The sequence below is a fragment of the Centruroides sculpturatus genome, unplaced genomic scaffold, assembly GCF_000671375.1.
Source record: "Centruroides sculpturatus isolate CEXI.00-Female unplaced genomic scaffold, Cexi_2.0 scaffold318, whole genome shotgun sequence".
NCBI classification, from domain to species: Eukaryota; Metazoa; Arthropoda; class Arachnida; order Scorpiones; family Buthidae; genus Centruroides; species Centruroides sculpturatus.
Window position 1 is genome coordinate 373,595 of NW_019384658.1, and position 23,646 is coordinate 397,240.

The following is a 23,646-nucleotide window of genomic DNA, read 5'->3' on the forward strand; positions in this document are numbered from 1 at the left end:
AACTTTTTTGATAGAGTTAACAAGCTATCCTCAAGTATCCATTACTAATAATATTAACAATTATAATTCATAAATCTTCAGGTTATTTTTTTCTTTAATGTATCTTTTTAATGTTAGTCAATAAAACCAAATTTTCATTATTTGTAGTGTTATTTATATTGTACTTGATGTTGTAAGCATTAGTTGGCTATCATCATCCTTCCTCAATATAGACAAATTCCAAAGTGATTTGTCTATACGAAGTATAATAAACAGATTTTACTCTATTCAAAATATTTTGTTATAAAAAAAGTTTATTTAAATCACTAATATTAAACAGAGGTATCAGCTAAATCAGCAAATGCATAAAGAAATCATTATATTGTAACTAAAATTTCTACTTATATACAAGTTTCTTCATTGCAGGAATTCCTAGAAAAATAAAATAATTTTCAAAATCTTGGGAATCCCAAGAATTATTTATTAAATACTTTTCATCATATTATTCATTTGCAAAGGGAAATAATAGGTTATATAAAAATTTATATTTTATTATACCTTGTATATTATTTTTAATTACAATTAGATGCATTATGCATTTATAAATGCATCTAATTGTAAGAAAATAAAAGGAAACTTCAATAAAAATATAATAATTTATGTATTTTATCTCAACATTTTTNCAATTCAATAAATTAAATTAATAATTAACCACAGTTCTGATAAGAAATGAATTAAAGCATTTTTTATTCCTAATGTTATTTTGTCAAAATAATACTTAATACTTACTTCTCTTACATATTCTTCTTGTTCTTGTTTTAAAGCAAATTCTATGAATGTTTGTTGCAATTTCTCATTGCAATAGTTTATGATAAATTGTTCAAAAGCATTATTCTACAACAAATACAAAAATCAAGTATTAGTTAAAATTATATAATTAAATAAATTAAGAAAATTATTTAATAAAATAGAATATAATTAATAAATCAATTATCATCATCAATCCTCAATGAATATTAAAATTATCAACAGATGACATATCTACCTACTTATATTACCAAATTATTACAGTATAATAATTAAATTGCTAATATAATTTTAATAATCAATATATTTTTTAAATGAAGTAAGCAATACATTTTTAACAATGGGTAAGATTGGAGAAATGCTAACTTTTTTGATAGAGTTAACAAGCTATCCTCAAGTATCCATTACTAATAATATTAACAATTATAATTCATAAATCTTCAGGTTATTTTTTTCTTTAATGTATCTTTTTAATGTTAGTCAATAAAACCAAATTTTCATTATTTGTAGTGTTATTTATATTGTACTTGATGTTGTAAGCATTAGTTGGCTATCATCATCCTTCCTCAATATAGACAAATTCCAAAGTGATTTGTCTATACGAAGTATAATAAACAGATTTTACTCTATTCAAAATATTTTGTTATAAAAAAAGTTTATTTAAATCACTAATATTAAACAGAGGTATCAGCTAAATCAGCAAATGCATAAAGAAATCATTATATTGTAACTAAAATTTCTACTTATATACAAGTTTCTTCATTGCAGGAATTCCTAGAAAAATAAAATAATTTTCAAAATCTTGGGAATCCCAAGAATTATTTATTAAATACTTTTCATCATATTATTCATTTGCAAAGGGAAATAATAGGTTATATAAAAATTTATATTTTATTATACCTTGTATATTATTTTTAATTACAATTAGATGCATTATGCATTTATAAATGCATCTAATTGTAAGAAAATAAAAGGAAACTTCAATAAAAATATAATAATTTATGTATTTTATCTCAACATTTTTTAATTCTTAAAATATTGAGCTAATTCAAAAATAAAATCAATAAAATATGAATAAATCTAGATGCCATATACTATCACAAAAAGCTAAGTCACACAACTGTTTACCAGCATTACAAAAAAAATATTTACTTTGCAAGTACTTTTGTCAGTATATAAATGTCCTCTTCAGGCAATACCATTCATAGAAAACAGGATGTTTGAATTCAAGAAGAATGTATAGTGCAAAATACATGTGCTATATCATTGCTGCAGTAATTAAATGAATATAATACAGTATATAATGCATTTTTTAAAATTATATCCTTTTTTACAAGAATTATATTTAGTTTATTATTTTCTTAAATTTTTTGCCAATAGATGGCATTACATGTAAAGCCAGCAAATCGAATATATATAGAAATTAATTAATTTATAGAAATCAAATTGATATTTTAAGGTGGGATGTATGACATTACATAAGTTAAAGTATGTGAACATAACTGCTGAGTTTGTAGCAATTGGTCGAATGGTATAAGAGTGCATAGCAAACAAACAAACAAAAACAAACATCTTCTTTTACATATATAGATTTATTTTTGAATATTGCATAATTTTGTAATTTTTATATGTGTAATTTAAGTTCCATGCTTGTGCACAAGAAATATATTGAAAAAATGTTAGTTGCTGTTTGTGTTCTACTTCTTGAATTCAAACATTCTGTTTTCTATGAATGGTATTGCCTGAAGTAGGGATTGTAAATTTACCGACTTTTTTATTTACCGGTAATTCGGTAAATGAAAATTAAAATACCGGTTTACCGGTAAATTACCGGTAACTTTTTTTCCTGAAAATTAATGTTAAGGTGATAAAAAATATAAGTCATTTTGATTTCTATTTTACATTTTTTATTTCAAAGATATAGAATATAAAAAATATAAAAATTAAAGTGTTATTCTAAACAAAATAAACAAAAGTTATAATAATAACTTTTAGAAACAGAAATAAAATAATACAGAAAAATAAAAATACAACAGAAATAATATATAGTACCTAATACAATTTTACTGATTACCATTTTTTAAAAAATAACTTCTTAAGAAACTTAAATTATTTAAAGTCTTATCTCCTAATTTTGATCTAATCTTTGTACAAAATAATCCAGATTCCGAGAATACCCTTTCTGATTCAACACTTGTTGGACGAATGGTCATTAAACAATCAAATACTATTTGAATATACTTCCCCCGTACTTTTTCTTGGCGGAAGTACTCTAATTCTTTTTTTACTATTTGTTTCCAATCTTTCGTGTTTTTTGCTTGTGGAACTGACACTTCTTGACATTNTTTTTTAAATGAAGTAAGCAATACATTTTTAACAATGGGTAAGATTGGAGAAATGCTAACTTTTTTGATAGAGTTAACAAGCTATCCTCAAGTATCCATTACTAATAATATTAACAATTATAATTCATAAATCTTCAGGTTATTTTTTTCTTTAATGTATCTTTTTAATGTTAGTCAATAAAACCAAATTTTCATTATTTGTAGTGTTATTTATATTGTACTTGATGTTGTAAGCATTAGTTGGCTATCATCATCCTTCCTCAATATAGACAAATTCCAAAGTGATTTGTCTATACGAAGTATAATAAACAGATTTTACTCTATTCAAAATATTTTGTTATAAAAAAAGTTTATTTAAATCACTAATATTAAACAGAGGTATCAGCTAAATCAGCAAATGCATAAAGAAATCATTATATTGTAACTAAAATTTCTACTTATATACAAGTTTCTTCATTGCAGGAATTCCTAGAAAAATAAAATAATTTTCAAAATCTTGGGAATCCCAAGAATTATTTATTAAATACTTTTCATCATATTATTCATTTGCAAAGGGAAATAATAGGTTATATAAAAATTTATATTTTATTATACCTTGTATATTATTTTTAATTACAATTAGATGCATTATGCATTTATAAATGCATCTAATTGTAAGAAAATAAAAGGAAACTTCAATAAAAATATAATAATTTATGTATTTTATCTCAACATTTTTTAATTCTTAAAATATTGAGCTAATTCAAAAATAAAATCAATAAAATATGAATAAATCTAGATGCCATATACTATCACAAAAAGCTAAGTCACACAACTGTTTACCAGCATTACAAAAAAAATATTTACTTTGCAAGTACTTTTGTCAGTATATAAATGTCCTCTTCAGGCAATACCATTCATAGAAAACAGGATGTTTGAATTCAAGAAGAATGTATAGTGCAAAATACATGTGCTATATCATTGCTGCAGTAATTAAATGAATATAATACAGTATATAATGCATTTTTTAAAATTATATCCTTTTTTACAAGAATTATATTTAGTTTATTATTTTCTTAAATTTTTTGCCAATAGATGGCATTACATGTAAAGCCAGCAAATCGAATATATATAGAAATTAATTAATTTATAGAAATCAAATTGATATTTTAAGGTGGGATGTATGACATTACATAAGTTAAAGTATGTGAACATAACTGCTGAGTTTGTAGCAATTGGTCGAATGGTATAAGAGTGCATAGCAAACAAACAAACAAAAACAAACATCTTCTTTTACATATATAGATTTATTTTTGAATATTGCATAATTTTGTAATTTTTATATGTGTAATTTAAGTTCCATGCTTGTGCACAAGAAATATATTGAAAAAATGTTAGTTGCTGTTTGTGTTCTACTTCTTGAATTCAAACATTCTGTTTTCTATGAATGGTATTGCCTGAAGTAGGGATTGTAAATTTACCGACTTTTTTATTTACCGGTAATTCGGTAAATGAAAATTAAAATACCGGTTTACCGGTAAATTACCGGTAACTTTTTTTCCTGAAAATTAATGTTAAGGTGATAAAAAATATAAGTCATTTTGATTTCTATTTTACATTTTTTATTTCAAAGATATAGAATATAAAAAATATAAAAATTAAAGTGTTATTCTAAACAAAATAAACAAAAGTTATAATAATAACTTTTAGAAACAGAAATAAAATAATACAGAAAAATAAAAATACAACAGAAATAATATATAGTACCTAATACAATTTTACTGATTACCATTTTTTAAAAAATAACTTCTTAAGAAACTTAAATTATTTAAAGTCTTATCTCCTAATTTTGATCTAATCTTTGTACAAAATAATCCAGATTCCGAGAATACCCTTTCTGATTCAACACTTGTTGGACGAATGGTCATTAAACAATCAAATACTATTTGAATATACTTCCCCCGTACTTTTTCTTGGCGGAAGTACTCTAATTCTTTTTTTACTATTTGTTTCCAATCTTTCGTGTTTTTTGCTTGTGGAACTGACACTTCTTGACATTCTGTTTTTTGTTTGATAAGGTCATAGAGTTTCTGCTTCATGGATAATTCGACATTAGGTGTAGAAGTATCAATATTTTCATTTGAATTAGAATCCAAATCAGGATCATTTAAGTGACTCTGATTACTATCAACAATAGTTGTAAGTATTTCAACAATGCTTTTGATTATTGTTGCTTTACTGTTTATATTAAAAATATCATAATTTTCTTGACTTGACAAAACCAAATTAGGGTCTGACAAATAGTGTAATATGTCTGAATAAGCAGTCCTTCTCTCCTTTATGCTATATATTAATGCATTTTTCAGTTCAACGCTTAAAAATGTATTTTGGTTGGTTAATTCATCCAACATAAATTTCAAAGTAACATCGGCTATATATAAATTAGTCTTTTCATTGCAAAGTGTTTCAACGGCTAACTTAATGGGTTGCAGGCTTGAAATTATATTTGATAGTAATTTTATTTCTCTGTCATTGAAATCTAAGTCCAGTTTCAAATCTATTAGACTTTTTCGGACAGCATCTTTAAGTAATAAAAATCTTTCTAGCATGTTTAATAAGCTATTCCACCTGGTTCTACAATCTAAAATTAAAGAAAGTTCTTTTCCAATAATTTCTTTGACATATTTTTGTAGTAATGTATTTTTGGTTGGCGATTTTCTAAAACGTCTTACAATCTGCCGTATTTTTGTAATTAAAGAATTTAATTCTGCATTTTGTAGAATAAGTTCGGTAGAGCCAGTAGTTTCTTGGTTTATTTCAAAATTATCGTATTCAATGTCCGAATTATCAGAATCAGAATCTGTAGAAAGTAGTAAATTAGCATTATATTCATCATCATCCTGTATATCTGATGTGCTTATATTGTAAAGAACTTTTATGATTGCAATTTGCAATCCATGTGCAAGACATAGCTGGTAGTTTTTATTGAGTAATTTCGTCGTTTTCTTCATGACGGCAGCTCCGTCCGATGTTATGCAGACAATATTTTTCAAAGAAATTTGAAATTCTTTTAATTTATTTTCTATTAATTCTGCGCATACCTCAGCAGGCGCAGGTCCATAAATTCGACTAAATCCAAGATTCCAAAATTTACCATCACTTCCATGAATATTCACATTTATATATCGGCGGTTTTTATTTGATGTCCACTCATCTGTGGTAAGGCTAAACATTTTGTTATTGTTCGTATGCTGTAAAATTTCCTTCGATACCTCTTCCTTAATTTTATCTGCATATTGCATAACTACTTTTTGAATAGTTTTTGGGGATTTTGGTATATTTTGGTAGCCTCTTGCTTTTAATAGCATTCGTAAATCTGCAGATGTACAAAACTTGCTAAAAGGAATTCCATCTTTTGCTATCATTCTTGAGAGTACAGCTTCAAGAGATTCGTCATTTTTCTTGAAATAAGAGGTAATTTTTGATCTTGTATCAATCGCTGGTTCTTTTGAGCATTCTTCATTGTTTCTTTTTAATAGATTAATTTTATGTTGACTTTTTAGATGGCTATGTAAACCACTAGTACTTCCACCTGCTGCTTTTATTTTTTTGTTGCACTGTTTACATACAGCTACATCTCTCGTTTCTGTACGATTAAAGTAGAACCAAACTGAATTTTTATCCATGGTTTCTACAAAAAAAGTAATACATTATGTAGATTTTAAACCAGCAAAAAATAATAAAACAAAAAAAAATAGTATTCGAAGATTCGAACTCATATAGGCCTATGTAAATCTATTTGAGGTTTGAGAAACACTGTGTCTTGACGTAATGGGTTATTATAATGTAATAATAAAGATTTTGATGGACAATCAATCATGATATTATATGTGAGGATTTTGCAGGGGTTTTTAGTTTGAAACCCCGCTCCTGCTACATCAATTTGTGAGCTGCCGGGGAGGGAAGAAGTTCCTCTCCTTGCCGGCCACAGGTCAGTGACCTACTTTCTTGTCAAGGATGCCGTTTGCGTACCGTTACGCGTTACGCGAGTGGCGGAGAATCGGAGGGGTCGAGTAAAGACACTATTTTTTTCTAAACTAACAGTTTATTAAAGTCAAAATATAAAACAAAGGTGTCTAACACTGTACGTCTAATTCACGTATGAGAGAGAGAGTTTACAATAAAGCGTTCATACCTCTTTCGATGATATCGGATGGCTTTAATTTCTGAAAGGTGGTGCGAGTTGGGATACAAGGTCTTCTGATTAATGTTGTACGGTAGGTCAGAGGGAAGCGAATGTCCGTCTTGGTTGTTCGATGGGCGACTCCCTGATCAGCGACTTCCCCGAGAGGGGAAAAATTATGGCTTTTATACATTTTGTGGTGGGAAAATTCGTCAAGTGACCAATTGTTTTAGCAGGTTGGGGTTAAAGTTGGTGTTAAAATGACAACAATATGACGAATTTCGCCGATACTTGTAAACTACACACGGTTTGATCGTGAGAATGTTTATAGTTAAATAGAAAGAGTTATAATTTTCTCATGTACTTTATATTTCGTTTCTGTAGGGTCAAGTTCCTTTGGTTAAAGGAATTTTTATTTTAAATTTAAAAGATTAATTTCTTTTATAAAATTATATGAACTTCGAATTTCACATTATATACTTCTATTAAAGTATTAAATTTAACTAACGCAAAATTTTGATTGTCACTGATTATTTTCATTTTCATGCGTGAGAGCAATGGGGATTCCCCAAGAAAATAGGGTTAGAATAATACATATTTTGCACAATCTTAAGGCATAATATTAGAATCTTGTAATAAATATTTGTATTTAATTATTTTAAACAGTTGTTAAAAGTAAAAAAAATTATTTAAGGTTCAAATTTTAATGTTATTTTACAATAATATTGCATTAATGTCCTATCATAATGTGGTGTATTCAAAACTGCTATTAATTTAAAAAATACGTGAAATATTTACGTATTATTATTTTAAATATTAAAAAAGGAGATATTTACTTACTCTTTAAAAAAAACGTTGATTATAAAGATTTTAAACCTTTAAAACTCTCAAAAAACTGCAGAGCACAAATGTGTTATCTCCATATGAAAAAAGGGGGAGAAGAATAGAATAGAATAGAGCACAAATCACATATGCTAACTAGCACTTTTCTGTACGATTTGCAGCGCCTCTCAAACCCAAGAAAATTTAAATTAAAATTAAACAAAAAATATCTCACTTAAAATTAATAATTAGGTATATTGTTGCTTACACTTACCTGCTTTTTTTTTATTTTCAATGTCTCTTTTGCCCTTTTCAATATCTATAAACACAATATTTTCTACATAAAAATTTCTAGTGTGGATTTTTCATTTACCGAATTACCGGTAAATTTTAAAAATTTACCGGTAAGTTTACCAAATGCTTTTTTGTCAATTTATCGGTTAACTGGTAAATCGGTAAACCGGTATACAATCCCTAGCCTGAAGAAAACATTATACTGTCAAAAGTACTTGCAAAGTAAATATTTTTCTGTAATGCCAATGGATAGTTGTGTGACTTAGCTTTTTGTAAAAAATAAAATAAACTCCATTAGAAATAACATCATTTATTTACAATAAAATATTCTGATGATCAATCAATACTTTTAAAATAGCTTCTCAAAAACAAACAATTGATACTAAGCAGAGTTCTCAATTTGATGAAAAAATAATCTGCTAAAAAATGATCTTCTAATGATTCAATAGAGATTAGTGGAATGGTTTTCAATTCATGAAGTAAATTTTCAATATATAGACTTCCCATGAACCTGATGTATTAATAATCAACCAACCATCAGCCAAACTAATTGGACAGAAATTATACTACAAATATTAATTAGAAATTACATGATTAGAACAACTAAAGATAGGTGTTAGGCACCATCTCTTAATAAAAATAGTAGCTGTAATTTTAATTTTTAGAATAATCTCAAAGATAATGTTCTAATAACATTATTTCTAATTAATATTTGTTTAATAATTTGGCTGATTGTTGGTTGATTAAATTCTCAATGTTTGATGTTTTGTTCTCTTTTGTTTCATGTAACTGCAGTTCTTGTTTCCAACTGCTTGTTTAAACATAATCTGAAAATGTTGAATGATGCAGAGTATTGCTTTGTTTTCCTAGCTTTTTTCTTCTTCCAAATGTGAAGAGTCAAACTATGATTTGTCTTCATTAAAAATTCTTAATAATGTCATATTTATAGGTTCAGATTTCCTAATCTGAATCTATAAAGAAGAAAAAAGCTAGAAAGTACAATAAATTATAATAGGCAAGCCAAAAGTAGCTACAAATTTTTAATTTTTTTTTCTTTACCATTAATGAAGTTATAGTGTTTTGTAGGATGTCTTTTTCCTTTTTAACAAAATAAGTTAATAATGTGTTTGTTCACATACACAGATATGTTTTCTTCACTATCTTCAACTGTTTTGTACTTACAGATTCAATTGATCATTACTGATTCAATTTATTTTATGAGCATCTTTTTGTAAATGCCAAATTAGCCCACTTGTGAACCAGACTTTGCAAAGCAATTTAAAGATATACTGTTTATATCTTGCATTCTCTTCATTTGGAGTTCTTAATATAATATTGCCAATTATACATTGAGGTAATTTTAATATATAAGAAAATAAAGCAGTAATATATTTCATAATATGGGTAATAGATGAAAACTTAGAAACTGAGTTCCTGAATAAGGCTGCCAAATTGCCAAAGCTCAAATATTGTGCCACAAAAGCAAAAATTATTTTTTATTCAAAATATTCTCAAGGAATAAGAATAGTTTAATGTATTGATAATTCAGTGAGTAACATTAGCATGCCTTTTTGTTTTTAATGTAGAAAAAGCTAAAATTCTAGAATTTCTTGGGCTACTTTTCTAATTCACAATCTCAATTTGTATAATATTCCGATTTTCAAATTCAAAAACTTAGAAAATATATCCTAGCTGAAATGTAGGAAATCAACTGGCTAGCACAAGTAATAACAGTAACAAATACATGTTTTAAATTCCAGAAACTCAAATTTATTTGCAATAAATGTTTTCTACTGTTTAAAGACCTTCTTCAGGTTCTTTGTACAAGAACAAAAGGAATAAAATTTTTGTTCTTTATTCCTGATTGTATGTTGCAGCGGATTTAAATTCTACCAATATTCCATAATTGAAAGATTTTATTTCTTGCTGTTATACAAGCTGAGGAAAGCTTTGAAACATGGACAAAAGCCTAAGTTTAAAGGACTTCTTCAGGTTGTTCTTAACATGTTTGTTCCAAATAAATTTAAGTTGCTGAAATTTAAAAGATTTGTTTGTTACTGTCAATCCAAATTGAAAAAAACAAATGAGAATAAGCTAATGAAGATAATCAAATAATTTTATTCTCATTTTGTAATATCTGTTATTCAACAAATTATTAATTAAACATTTTACATCAAAACTATAAAAAATATTACCTCAAATACTTCAAATCCGTAGATATCTAAAATTCCTAAGCATTTTCTTTTTCCCATTCTTTTTGCCTGCGATACAAATAAATAAACCATTAAATATATACATTCAAATACATAAAGTATTTTATTAGGCTATATTAAATTGTAATGTAATTCAACTTACCCGAATATTTTCATTTATTTTATTAACCAACCAAGTAAATAACCTGCTATACAGTGATTTGCATAAGGCATCTCTTGCATAATTAGCCTATTAAAATTTAAAATAATAAAATTAATAATGATTACTAGAACTGTTACTCAGATATTTTATATATACTATTTCATGTTTGAAAATTTAAGATATATAACAAACTACAGATCATATATACTCTTCACTTACCGTACTGAATAGAGATAATTTTTAGAGTTATATCACCTAATAGAGACTGTCTGGATGAAAAAAAATTCTACCAGTATTTTTATTGCCACTTTTGGTAATAATAGATAAATCTGTGATTTGCTAATACAGTAGACTCTTGCAAATTTGGCCATTCCTTGCACAGAGGAATGTCAAATTAGCAAGAGTGCCTGATTACTGAGAGATAAAAGAAATCAGTTTAATTCTTTATTTAATTTAATGTTACATGCTTAATGTCATTTAATGTTACATGCACATATATCTAAAAAACAAATAAGAGACAAGTATTTGTATACAGTAAAAGAAGTTTAAAATGTAATACAGTACATTTGAAATGTTGCATCTTCTACTCAGTGTAGTCAATTAAAAAATGTCACAGACTTTTATATGTTTTAATAATGATACTTGTTGATGACACACTTTGTCCCACAATCTCTTTATGAACATTACAACAGTACTGCATGTGTCTGGTTGTTGCATTATGTACTGCAGGAAAATATTGGCAGCTTCGACACCAGCAGTGTGAGAAATCTTCATTCTCTCTGCCTCTGTGGTGTCCTCTTCCTCATTACTTTTGATGATTTCTTTGTCTATTAAAGCCTGACCTACTGCACAATATTCCTCATTCAACCAATTAGTAATGTCTTTTTTATCAACTTCTTCTCCTGGAAGCTTGTGGAACATATCAATGAACACAGCATCCGGAAATGATTCTGAATTGACTGCTCACTATCACTCAATGTGAATTCCAACTCAGTGTCAATCAAAGGCCATACTTTTTTCCAATTCTTCACTATTCTTCTACTCTCCACAATTTTCCATGCTTCTGCTGTTTGCAATAACGCATGTTGATTGCTTTTCACATCTTCAGCATAGCTTCAGTAGAATTGTCCAATAGGGAGGTAATAATTGCATATCAACAGCTATGCTTAACTGATTCCATAACTCCCTGATCCAACTTACTTAATCCAACCTATAAGTTGGATTAAGTGAGAGAAAGATAGCTTGTATATCACCTGATTTCAGAGAGAAGGTGGAGAGATATCTGGGAGCATTATCAATTAGGAGTATAGTTTTTATGGAATTTTTTTCTTCAGTTCTTCCTTCACACCTGGAACCACAAGGAGAATTTTTGAGTCCAACCATGCTTTCATTTGAGCTCAATAATCTACTGATAGTGTACTCATCTTGCTGTGCTGAAAACATCATGGCTGTTGGGCTTTTCTAATCACCAGAAGGAAAAGTTTATGATTCTCATCATTGTTACAACATGCCATCAGTGTGACATGTTATTTCTGTTGTTTATACCCATGAGCTTCCTTTTCATTCTTGGCAACAAGGGCTTTTGAAAGGAGCATTTTGAAAAACAGACCAGTCTCATCAGCATTGTACACTGCAACAGATGTTAGTTCCTCTTCCTTCATCACGTTCTCCAGCTTCTTTTTAAACTCTTCTGCATCTTTTTTCATTTGCTGACTGACTTTTCCTAGTGACTGTCAGCTGCAAGGATTATGTGAGAGAGGTACCTCAGAGCCCAAAATAATGAATTGTGATGATAATGTGTTCTTTTGGTATTGAAAAGCAAGAATGGTACAATGTCAGAGATCCTTCCCTTTATCAGTGAAGCCTCATATAATCTTTGGATTGTTAGGACCTGGCAATCTTCCTATCCCTTTCACTCATTGAAAGATAGCTTCCTCAATTATCCTTCTACACAAGCAAAAATGCGACTGTTTTCTTCTGTCCATTCATTATATACACTTCCCTCTCCACTCCCACTGCATTTATTGTCCCTATAGGTAATAAAATAAACAGCAACCAGAAACAAAAGAGAAAGACAAAAAAAGTTGCAGTTATTATAAGTGGATTTTTCTAGATATAAATATATGTACAGTACATATAACACATGGCAGTGACTGTTACACATTATGCTTCACAACAAAGAGTGCAATATACCAACAAACAAGAGTTTGAATATGGGTACATGATTGGCCTGAATGGAGGAGGATTTTTATACCATGACATTGCTGTTTATATAGGAGAAAACACCATGACAGTGATGCATGGTTTGGAGGCAGTGGACCAAAGAGAACCAAGTACATTGAAAATTCAGTGGTAAACAAAAAAATGTGACAACACTACAGGATTACAGGCATCTCTTCCACATCCAGTGACAGACCATTCTGTGTCACTGTAAGTGTTAGCACAGCAGTGAAGCACTGCAACAAGTTGCCATTGTCTGCCAGAATAGTTCAATGTCATCTATTTAAAAGGGTCTGGTTGCATACATCTCTTAGTGACAGATTTCCTTGACCCTAAACCATCAATATCTCCAGTTACAATGGCGCCATGAATACAGACAATTGTGTGCTAATTGGCAACAAGTCATATTTGACAAGTTAGACACATCTCAATTTAACTTTAATAACAATGATGGTCACATACTCATTAGAAGATATCATGGTGAATGCCATCTTCTGGCATGCATTTTAGAGCATCCTACTGGCTGAAAGTCATATGAAATGGTGAGGGGCACAATTGGATACCATTCATAATTTCATCTACTATGACCTGAGGGTAATCTCAACAGTGACTATTACATCAGGAAAGTTGTAGAGGAGAAATCATACCCTTCCTTCAGAGCACTTCTAACATTATATTCCAGTACGACAATATTCGACATGTTGCCAGGAACGTTCAAAACCTCTTTGAGGTACAAAAGATACCACTTCTTCCTTAGTCTGCCTATTCATCAAACGTGTCATCTATTAAACACATCTGTCCTCCAGCAGTCAAAACCAATGAACTATGGAAATGCATACAAGCCACCCAACAAAAATTCCTCAGGATACCATCAAAAGTCTACTGCTTTTCCAGCTGTTAAAACAACATGGGAAAGTATTATAATAATCTCAAATTTTTATTTTCATGTTACTTTCCTGGCTGTTTTAATGTAATATGGATTACATACCAGACTGTTATAATATAATATTGTAATAGAGTCATATTTGACCTTCATATTTTAGAAATCATGATGTTTTGACACCTCTGAACCCAAAAAACTAATACTCTGTGTGTATGTGTTTGTTTGTTTGTTGATTTTATTTAATATCCCAGGATGGGATAAAGATTAAGAAATGAATCTTACAGGGTAAATTTGTATGTAAGGGACATTGATGTTGCTAAATTTTGGTAGTTAAAGGTCAAAGAGGTGAGAGATAGAGGTGGGTCATATTATATCTCAAGAGGGGTCAGACTTAATGAAGATTTTTATTATTATTAATATATACAAGTTTTTATAAAACTCATCCCTACTCTCAAAACTAAGCTTTTTGCCATTTCATAATAATTAATAATATAAAAATTATAATAAAACATTCAACATCTTATAACGCTGAGAAATATTTATTAACCCACAAACGTTTTCAGCCTAATGAAATAGGCCATCATCAGGTGATAAGTTATCGAACAACTTTGAAAATTGCATTAAAACGGAACTTTCGAACATTATCAATTCAAAATTAAAACGTAAAATAAATTAACCAATCACTATACAAAATAACTATAATAAATAGATTGAAGCCATATTAATATAAATAATAAAATAATAAATAATAAAATAAGGCGATGTAAAACTAAAAACAAAAATAAACCTAAAAGATTAAATGCACAAAAATGATTAAATTCATAAAAATATATATCAAAAAGCATCACATTATAAAGGCAGATATGAACTAAGACTTTTTGTGTTTTAACTTTTCTTTTATAAAGAACTTCCATGCCGAAGCTAAACCATCAGCATCCCTTGCATTGATACAATCGTCCCTTAATTTACTCTTATAATTTTCAATTTTTTCATGTTGCAAAGCCAACAATGGGGATCGCAATGTCTTGAGAATAGATGCTTCATTCCATTTAACTACTGAAGCCTCCGCTTGTGCCATACTTGACAAAACCATGGTACAATGCCCTTTACTAATGTCATATTGACATTAGTAAAGGGCACTGTACCACGGTTTTGTCATATTGACATTAGTAAAGGGCATTGTACCACAGTTTTGTCAAGTATGGCACAAGTGGAGGCTTCAGTAGTTAAATGGAATGAAGCGTCTATTCTCAAGACATTGCGGTCCCCATTGTTGGCTTTGAAAAAGAAAAGTTAAAACACACAAAGTCTTAGTTCATATCTGCCTTTATAATGTGATGCTTTTTGATATATATTTTTATGAATTTAATCATTTTTGTGCATTTAATCTTTTAGGTTTATTTTTGTTTTTAGTTTTATATTGCCTTATTTTATTATTTATATTAATATGGCTTCAATCTATTTATTATAGTTATTTTGTATAGTGATTGGTTAATTTATTTTACGTTTTAATTTTGAATTGATAATGTTCGAAAGTTCCGTTTTAACGCAATTTTCAAAGTTGTTCGATAACTTATCACCTGATGATGGCCTATTTCATTAGGCTGAAAACGTTTGTGGGTTAATAAATATTTCTCAGCGTTATAAGATGTTGAATGTTTTACTGTTTTAAAAGAAGCTGAGTTTGATATTTAATTTATAAAAATTATATTTTAATAAAATCTCATAACCAGGAAAGATACAAAATCAATGCTGGATTTTTCTATTTATTTCCATAACATAGCAGCTGTTATTGCAGCTTGCAAAGGCTTTCCAAGGTACTGATTTTATCAAGTAATAATTGTTGTATTGTTCTGAAAATTTAATCATTTATATACAGTCATATCAGTAATGTATGGTATAAACTTCATTCTAATCAGATAATTCCTTCATGGTATTGCAACTTTCATAAATAGTAATGTATATCAGAAAATAAATTCAAACCTTAGAAATCGCTTCCAGCAAAAACTTTAATGAAATAAAACTGTTTTCAACCTAATTTGACAGGTTTTCATCAGTTAAACATTTTAAAATAGAACATATTTGAATTAACAGAACATTCAATAAATATCAGTAGAATAGAAAATATAAAATTTAAATACATATTATTTGTATGTTATATTTCAGAATGTTCAACTGATGAAAACTTATCAAATTAGAGTGAAAACATTTCTGTTTCATTAAACTTTTTCTGGAGTTGATTTCTAAAATAAAAATTTATTTTCTGACATTCCCTTCAGTTTCTATATTTTGTTATATTAGTACTGTATATTTTTTTAAATATGGAAACTGATAAATTACATTTGACCTAAATAACACAGGTTGATTACATCAATTAAATTTTGATAAATTCATTTTCTTTCCATTAGAAAATAGCAATAGAAACTATTATTTTATCTCATATATTTTTATTATTCACTCATTATTTCCATGTTCACTTACTTCCATTGCTGATAATTCTGTGATTATAACATCATGCCTTGATTCTACTGTTCGTTGAGTTAATGCTGATTGAAATATTGAACAATCTCCTTGAAGTAATTCACAAACATCATAAATTTCTGAAAAATAGTAAATAATAATAAAAATAATAAAAAACTGATTTATAATATTTTTTATAAAGATTATATTTCTTATATAATAAAATTTAATATTCATTATCTCAGGAATTCTTGCTTTAATTCTCCTGTTTTTTAAGCACTAAACAGCCCCACTAGTATAGCTGTAAATTAAAGGCCAGATGGCCGAGCAGTCAAGGTGGCAGCCCTGCTCTAGGGGACCCAGAATCGAATCCGGATAAATCAAAAAAAATCCCCAGGAATTTTTCAGGGGTGGTGCAACCAGATACGTTGGCCCCATTTCTCACCGCTGTAGGACTGGTCAAATCCATAATGGGCTTGCTAAAAAAAGACCCTCTTAGTGTCTACAAGGCAGAAAGAGTTTTAAAAAAAGTATAGCTGTAAAAAAGAAATTAGTCTCAAAACTTACAGACTGTGCAATTGGAAATCTGATGTTTTTAGGCAATGTGGTTTTAGAAATAGGCATTACTTGTCCAGCCACTGTTATCAGGGCAGGGAGGGAGTAAAAATTTGCAAAATATTGGGCTACATGGTTTGCGAATGTTCCCAAATTTTTTCTTTAATGGCCATTTGTATTTTAACACATGAAGTTTAGGAGTCTTCCTTTTCATTTATTTTTATAATTATGTCTGTAATGAACTGTCAACAGAAATAAAACATAAAAAACAATGTTTTAATGTTTGAGATGGTACTTTCTAAACTGCATACTGGTTAAGTGATGCTTTCAATGGCCATTTGAGGCACAAGGTATACAGTGGTGTAAGTTGTGTGAGGATTTTATTTCCATTCTAGTAATTTTTTGTAGTGTATCTGATGCTGCAGATTATCCACATTAAATAATAGTAACTTTTTCTTTAATTTTTAGAGAATTTATTGATACTGTACTTAAATGAAAATATCATCAACAACAATTTAAACATTTTAAAAAAATCTTTTTTTAAACATACATAAATTTTATAATTTAATAATAAACTTACCATATTCATTCATTAAAGAACATCCTACTGTTCCATCAATATTTGCCTGAGGTTGAAACTGAATATTTCCTAGTTTAAGTACACATGCAACTACTTGTAAAACAGCAGTGATCTCTTCTTGAATAAAACCTATTAGCTCCATGGCTTTCTAAATAAAAAGTCTCTCTTACTCTATTCATAAATTCTTAATTATCCAAGTTATTAATAATTTTAAACAACAGCTAATTTGAAATATATATATTTCAATTATAATTATATTTCAAATTATATACATATTTATAGAAGTACAGGTATCCCCTGACACAGTACTTCTATAACATGGTTTTGTTCTAACATGGTTTAAAAATTGGAGCTATCCCCCATACAACAAAACTTCCGGTTTTGCTCTAACACAGTTTTGAAAATCCTCCTAACAAAATTTCACAATTTTTAAGGGTAAACTTTGCCAATCTATATTTTTTTTATTCAAGTAAGCATGCATGTTGTGTCAAATTTACCCATGATTTTAGAATATTGAACTCTTCAAATTATTTTGTGCTTTTCATCAGGTTTATTTTAATGGAAACTCATAAAACAAGTAAGAAAAAAATTGCACTAACTTTCCTACCAACCAGGTGTTGGTGTCATCAACATTGCTTTCAGACTTTAGCTGTTAAGACTGTCACTCTATTTTCTTTTTATAAATTAATCTTTGTATTTATGTGAGGTTCCAGATAAGGTCCAAAATCATGTTAATTGTGAAATTTTCAATGTTTAAAATATAACAAAAGGTTACATAAGAGAGAGGAGAAAAAATTCAGTTATCGAAACAATCCAACACAAAGATAAACAACAAGTCCCAAGGTGACTCTAACACATGTTAAACAATCTGTCAATGTCAAACCAAGAGATAGAACACTAACACAAATGCTTGTATAAAATTGATGTAAGTTAGGAAATCATGAAAAGAGGAAGGTTTGACAGTCAAAGAGATATTACGCCAGATCTTTCAAATTCTAAAATGTCATAAGAAAGGAAATAATAGGCTAAATTATGAGCATAGATTTCTAAGTTCCATCAACATATCTTGGTCAGAGTCAAGGGACAGTATCAGATAGAGTCTCCGAAACAGATCTTTCTTGCAATCTGAACCAATCTCAGTTTTCACTTGGAGACAAGAATAAGACCAATCAAAAAGTGAGACAAGGGAAGTTGGACCAATCAAAAGGTGAGATTTGAAGGAGAAAAACTATAAAAATTGAATTTCAAGGTCAAAATGCAGTTTTATGCCAGTCTCACATGACTAATCTGTTTTGCTTCCATTAGGATTATCCCTTCCTGACTTCCGACGAGCACTCAATTTGACCAATCACTTCACTATTATCATCTATGCCCAGGGCAATCAACAAAACATTAGTATAAGACTTTATCAATGTATTGTCTAGCTCCAACTTTTCTAAAAGGATCAGACTCCCTATCAACTATGGACTTCGATGAGCGACCTCATAATGACAAACTTCCCATCAACATACATTATACCAATTATCTACTATAATAAATGGTTTTTGTGAGGACACATGTCATCTCTGCCTCCAGCAACACAACTCACATGTGAACAGACCCTAGACCACGGTTATCCAACCTTTTTTTCCTAATGGGCCAAATTAGAAATTTAGGTATATTCAGCAGGCCACAAAAGTACTTTACATAAATATACAGGGTGTGGTGCCAAAATCTGGACAAATTACACATTTCTTCCAAACACATTTTTTATTGCAAAAACAAAAAAGTTTACAAATTTTTTTAACCACATTGTTTGTAAGACCATAAAGAATACATTTAATCAATATATCCTCCTCCTGCTTGAATGACTGCCTCTATCCTTTGTCTGAAGCATGCACAGGTGCACTTTAATGTGTCCATATTGACAAATGCCACTTCAATAGCTGCTCTAAATGATGCAGCATTTGGATGTCTGGACTTGTTCATGACCATTTCAACTACGCATCATAAATAGAAGTCCAAAGGATTCAAATCTGGGCTGTTGGGAGGCCAGAGTTCTTTCAACCAAAACATGTCAACATTGTCTGACAACCAATTTTGCACCAAATAACTTGTGTGGGTGAGCGCACCATCCTGCTGGAAAACATACAGCTTTCCAGATGACACAGTTTCCATCCACGGCTTCACTACATTTATCACAACACACAAATAAACTTCTTTTGTGACATTTTTCCCTTTGTTAAAGAAATACAGTGGCATGACATCAACCTCACTGGACACAACACCTAGCACATGAACATTCACTGGAAATTTCATTCTTGAAATAATGGGGACATCTTCAGAATTTTGGGCGAGCCATGGTCATTCCTTCAATTGATTTTCGCATTGACAGTAAAAATTCTCTCTTCAGAAAAAAATCTGAGTCATTTGGAAGTATTGTTTCTTAAGGAATGCAAAAGCAGGTTACAGCGTTCAACTCGCTTTGTCCTGGCAGCTTCAGAAAGCATCTGTCTCACTTTAATTGTGTAAGACTTGTAGTGGAGGTCCTCTTCAATGATTCTACACATAGTTTTCTCACTCACACCAACAACCAACGACAACTTTCAAATTGACTGACCTGAATCCTCAAAAATCAGCTCCTGAGCCCATTGAATGATTTTGGGTGTCCTGACAATGCACTCCTTCAAGTGAGTTTTCCTCAACGGTGTTGTAAAACCTTCGTTTGACTTCTCCAACTCATTGTACTTTGCAATGACATCATACACAGTTGATCTCGGGTACCTGAAGAACTGAATGATTTCTGTTGCCAAGCGCCCAGCATAAACACTTTCGATAATCACAGCTCTTCAGTTATACTCCACACTTGGTTTCAACACTGCAACTGTTTTAAGGTTATAATAGTTCAATGGTTTAGTACATGTGTCAAGCTATTTGAATGCCAAACACAATATCTACCAGTGATATAGAATGGCGAAAATTTGAAATTGAACAAAATATAGCAGTATCTCAGTACTTGAACACAAATTCTGGAAAAAATCACTCAGTACTCAGCTGAACAAATGTGACCCACTAGAACAAATTTTTGATTAATAACATATTTTTATTTTGTCATCCATAAAAATTTGTATGATAAAAATAAAAAATATGAAAAGTTTGCTGATATTTCTGATCAAAATCAACAAGAAAGCTAAGATGACAATGATACTTTGTAAAAAAAAAATGCCCTGGTTTAACTAAAATTAATATTAATGTATAATACAGTACTTTAAATTGTGATTGTTAATTAATTATTGACTGGAAATAAAGTATCGATTGCTTTAATAAACATTTTTCTTAGCAAAAGTATATAATTCTTTTTTGTTGCTAACATAACCCTATGCTTTGCATTAGTCTGCAGTGCTCCACTACTTAACTGTATATATTTGTTCTGATTATTCATGTATGTACGTTTATTTCTTTTTTTTTGTGATATGCGGCCCTCCCTCTATGTTCCCTATCACCTTCCCCTTGGGTTAGTGAGAGAAGCCATGGGATTGGCTGGATGGTAAATCACATGTAGATGACAGATGTCCAGACCCGGGAGATATAAATAGCAGAACTGTGTGTGAAAGAGCACTTTTTGTTTGTTTGTTTGCATCACCTGTAAAACCTTAGGAGGACATGTGTTAACAAGTGGGAAAAGAGATCATCCAGGATAGAGAGTAAGGACGAGGTTAACGAGACCATTCTATGAAGAGAACACAATCCGTTTCCATCAAGGTGATGAACTCTTAATTTTCAGAAAGGACTACAATAAAAAGTAGAAGAATCAACAGAAGGATCATCCAGATAAATTATTCTTCATGTGTGATGATTATCGGATCAATATTTTTGTTCCAGTTAAGAGAAGGTGCTATGAGTAACATGGGTTCCTGTTGATCCCTCTTTGTTAATTTTGTAGTCTTGCCTTGTTATGCATGATCGAAAAAGGGGATCCCACGGATTTCGTAAGAACTAAAGTGTTTTTTTTTTTTTTTTTTGGTGGAAAAAGGGTGAAGGTAAATTCTTTGTATGTGAGAGTCATGTAATGCGAGGGTTAGCATTCTATGTGTCCCCTGCTTGTTAATTATACGCCATCATTAAAGAGTTTGTTTGGTTATAAGCCGACTTGTCATTTTTTTGGTCCAAACCCTTAGACTCAGGTCTAATAGAGGTTCTAACAAGTCACTTGTTTCATATAGCATGGATTTGCATAACACAGCACTTTTTTGAAACATAACTACTATGTAATACAAGGGATACCTGTATGTCTATTTTATAGTTTCATTGTAATTTATTTTTAAGAATGTCTAATAAGAATATTGAAAATTATTCCTTTCTCAGATGTAGACATAAAAATCATCAATATACAAAATAATAATATAGTAAATCAAAGATCTTACCCTGGTGGCTAAAAAGCTGGCTTTGTCATCTATATTATTTGCATGTGAACAACGACTTTGTCGTAAAAAATAATAATTGTCAAGGTTCCTTTGAAGTTTCAAACTTTCTATGCAAAAATAAATTTATCATAAAAAGTGAAATAATTGATTTAAAATAAAATATTTTATCACTATTCTGAATAATTTTCATTAAAAAACAATATACAGTAGAGCCTCGATTATCCGACCCCTGATTAACCGACACCTCGGTTAACCGACCGTCCTAGTCAGCAAATTTCAAATGTCCGCTAGTGATGTGGCGCTACAATATTTGGTTATGTCTTGGATACTTTAATATTATTTTTACATGTTTTAGCTGGCAACACTCATTCGACCATGAAAGGGAGCCAGTATTTAAACGAGGCTTAATTTTCTAATTTTTAACGATACAATAGCAACGATTATTATTTTTAAAAATTTTTGTTAGGCTTAACGTTGATGAAAATTCAACACAAAGTAGGTTAATAGCGATATACTAATTACATGGGATATAATAATATACTACACTAATAATGGATTTTTTCATACTTTTCGGTTATCTGACTTTTCAATTATCCGACCAACTCCAGTCCCCAATTGAGTCGGATAATCAAGGCTCTACTGTATAGGCAATTTTAAATACGTTAATAACATATTATTTTAAAAACAATCAACAGTAGCTTGTGATAAGCACTAAAATTGCAGCACCTCTAAAAAAATAAAATCATAAAATAATGTCTCAATTTTTATCACATAGTAATTATATAAAATATTATTCATGATTAAAATGAAATTTTTATAATCAAAACCAGTGCTGATGAAAACAGCATACAAAATATAAATTATTCTATTAGGGTAGTTGAATGTCTCCTCAACAGCATTGTTAAAGAGTGCAGTATCATCTCCCACTCAGAAAACAGTCCTGTTCAGTTGGCTATCCCATCATGTATGATAAAATGACCTGATATGAAATTGCACTGTTTAGCAACGTGGTATCTCATACCTGTAGGAAAATCCTATTTTTTCCAGCCCTTATAAATTGGTGCAAAATATACCAGGAATTCCTATTTTATTTATCATCATCAAAACTCCTTTCAATTGAATTTGGATAATATGAACATCTGGCAACATTATTATATATTAGTCTGTACAAATTTGTTCTTCACTGAACAAGAAACTCACTACCAGGGCCATTTCACACACATTCAATCATGTTATACTACAAATCCATATAAATATACTGTATAATTACAAATTAGTTTATTCTTAAAGCCAGACACAAACTAGGCAATATCACAGCAAACTGATCAAAGGTGATATCAAATTAAATTCATTCAATCATCAAATTTAAATAATCAAAACACCTTAGTAATTCCAGCAATGAAGTATTTAATAAAATAAAAACATTTTCGACTATATTTAATAGTCTTCTTCAGTTAAGCCTCTTTAAAACGAAAATGAACGTAAAATAGAACGCGAGCAATACAACAGTTTAAAAATTAAAATTAATTACGTAAAACGTAAATAAAACGTTAAAAAACGTAAAAAATTATAAATAAAACATTAAGAAATTAATCGTGGTAAACAAAAAAATAATACAATAATAATAATAATAATAAAGTTAAAGCAATAAACACATATGTCATCCCAGTACTCACATACTCTTTTGGAGTTATACATTGGACTCACACAGATCTCGAGCAACTCCAAAGGAAAACAAGAACAACACTTACTAAGCATAAACAACATCATCCTAAATCCGC

At 29.5% G+C, this 23,646-nt stretch overlaps 1 protein-coding gene across 1 annotated transcript in view; it reads right to left on the reverse strand.

Moving 5' to 3' along the window:
* LOC111626485 (unconventional myosin-Ib-like) overlaps positions 1-23,646 on the reverse strand; it is a 472,422-nt gene that overhangs the window by 249,599 nt on the left and 199,177 nt on the right. Inside the window, exons 9-14 of the mRNA XM_023369864.1 lie at positions 21,866-21,972; positions 17,463-17,610; positions 16,349-16,467; positions 10,765-10,851; positions 10,605-10,670; positions 769-873 (exon numbers count right to left, since the gene is read on the reverse strand). Of these exons, the coding sequence (XP_023225632.1) occupies positions 769-873; positions 10,605-10,670; positions 10,765-10,851; positions 16,349-16,467; positions 17,463-17,610; positions 21,866-21,972 (632 nt within the window). The remainder of the gene's footprint in view (positions 1-768; positions 874-10,604; positions 10,671-10,764; positions 10,852-16,348; positions 16,468-17,462; positions 17,611-21,865; positions 21,973-23,646) is intronic.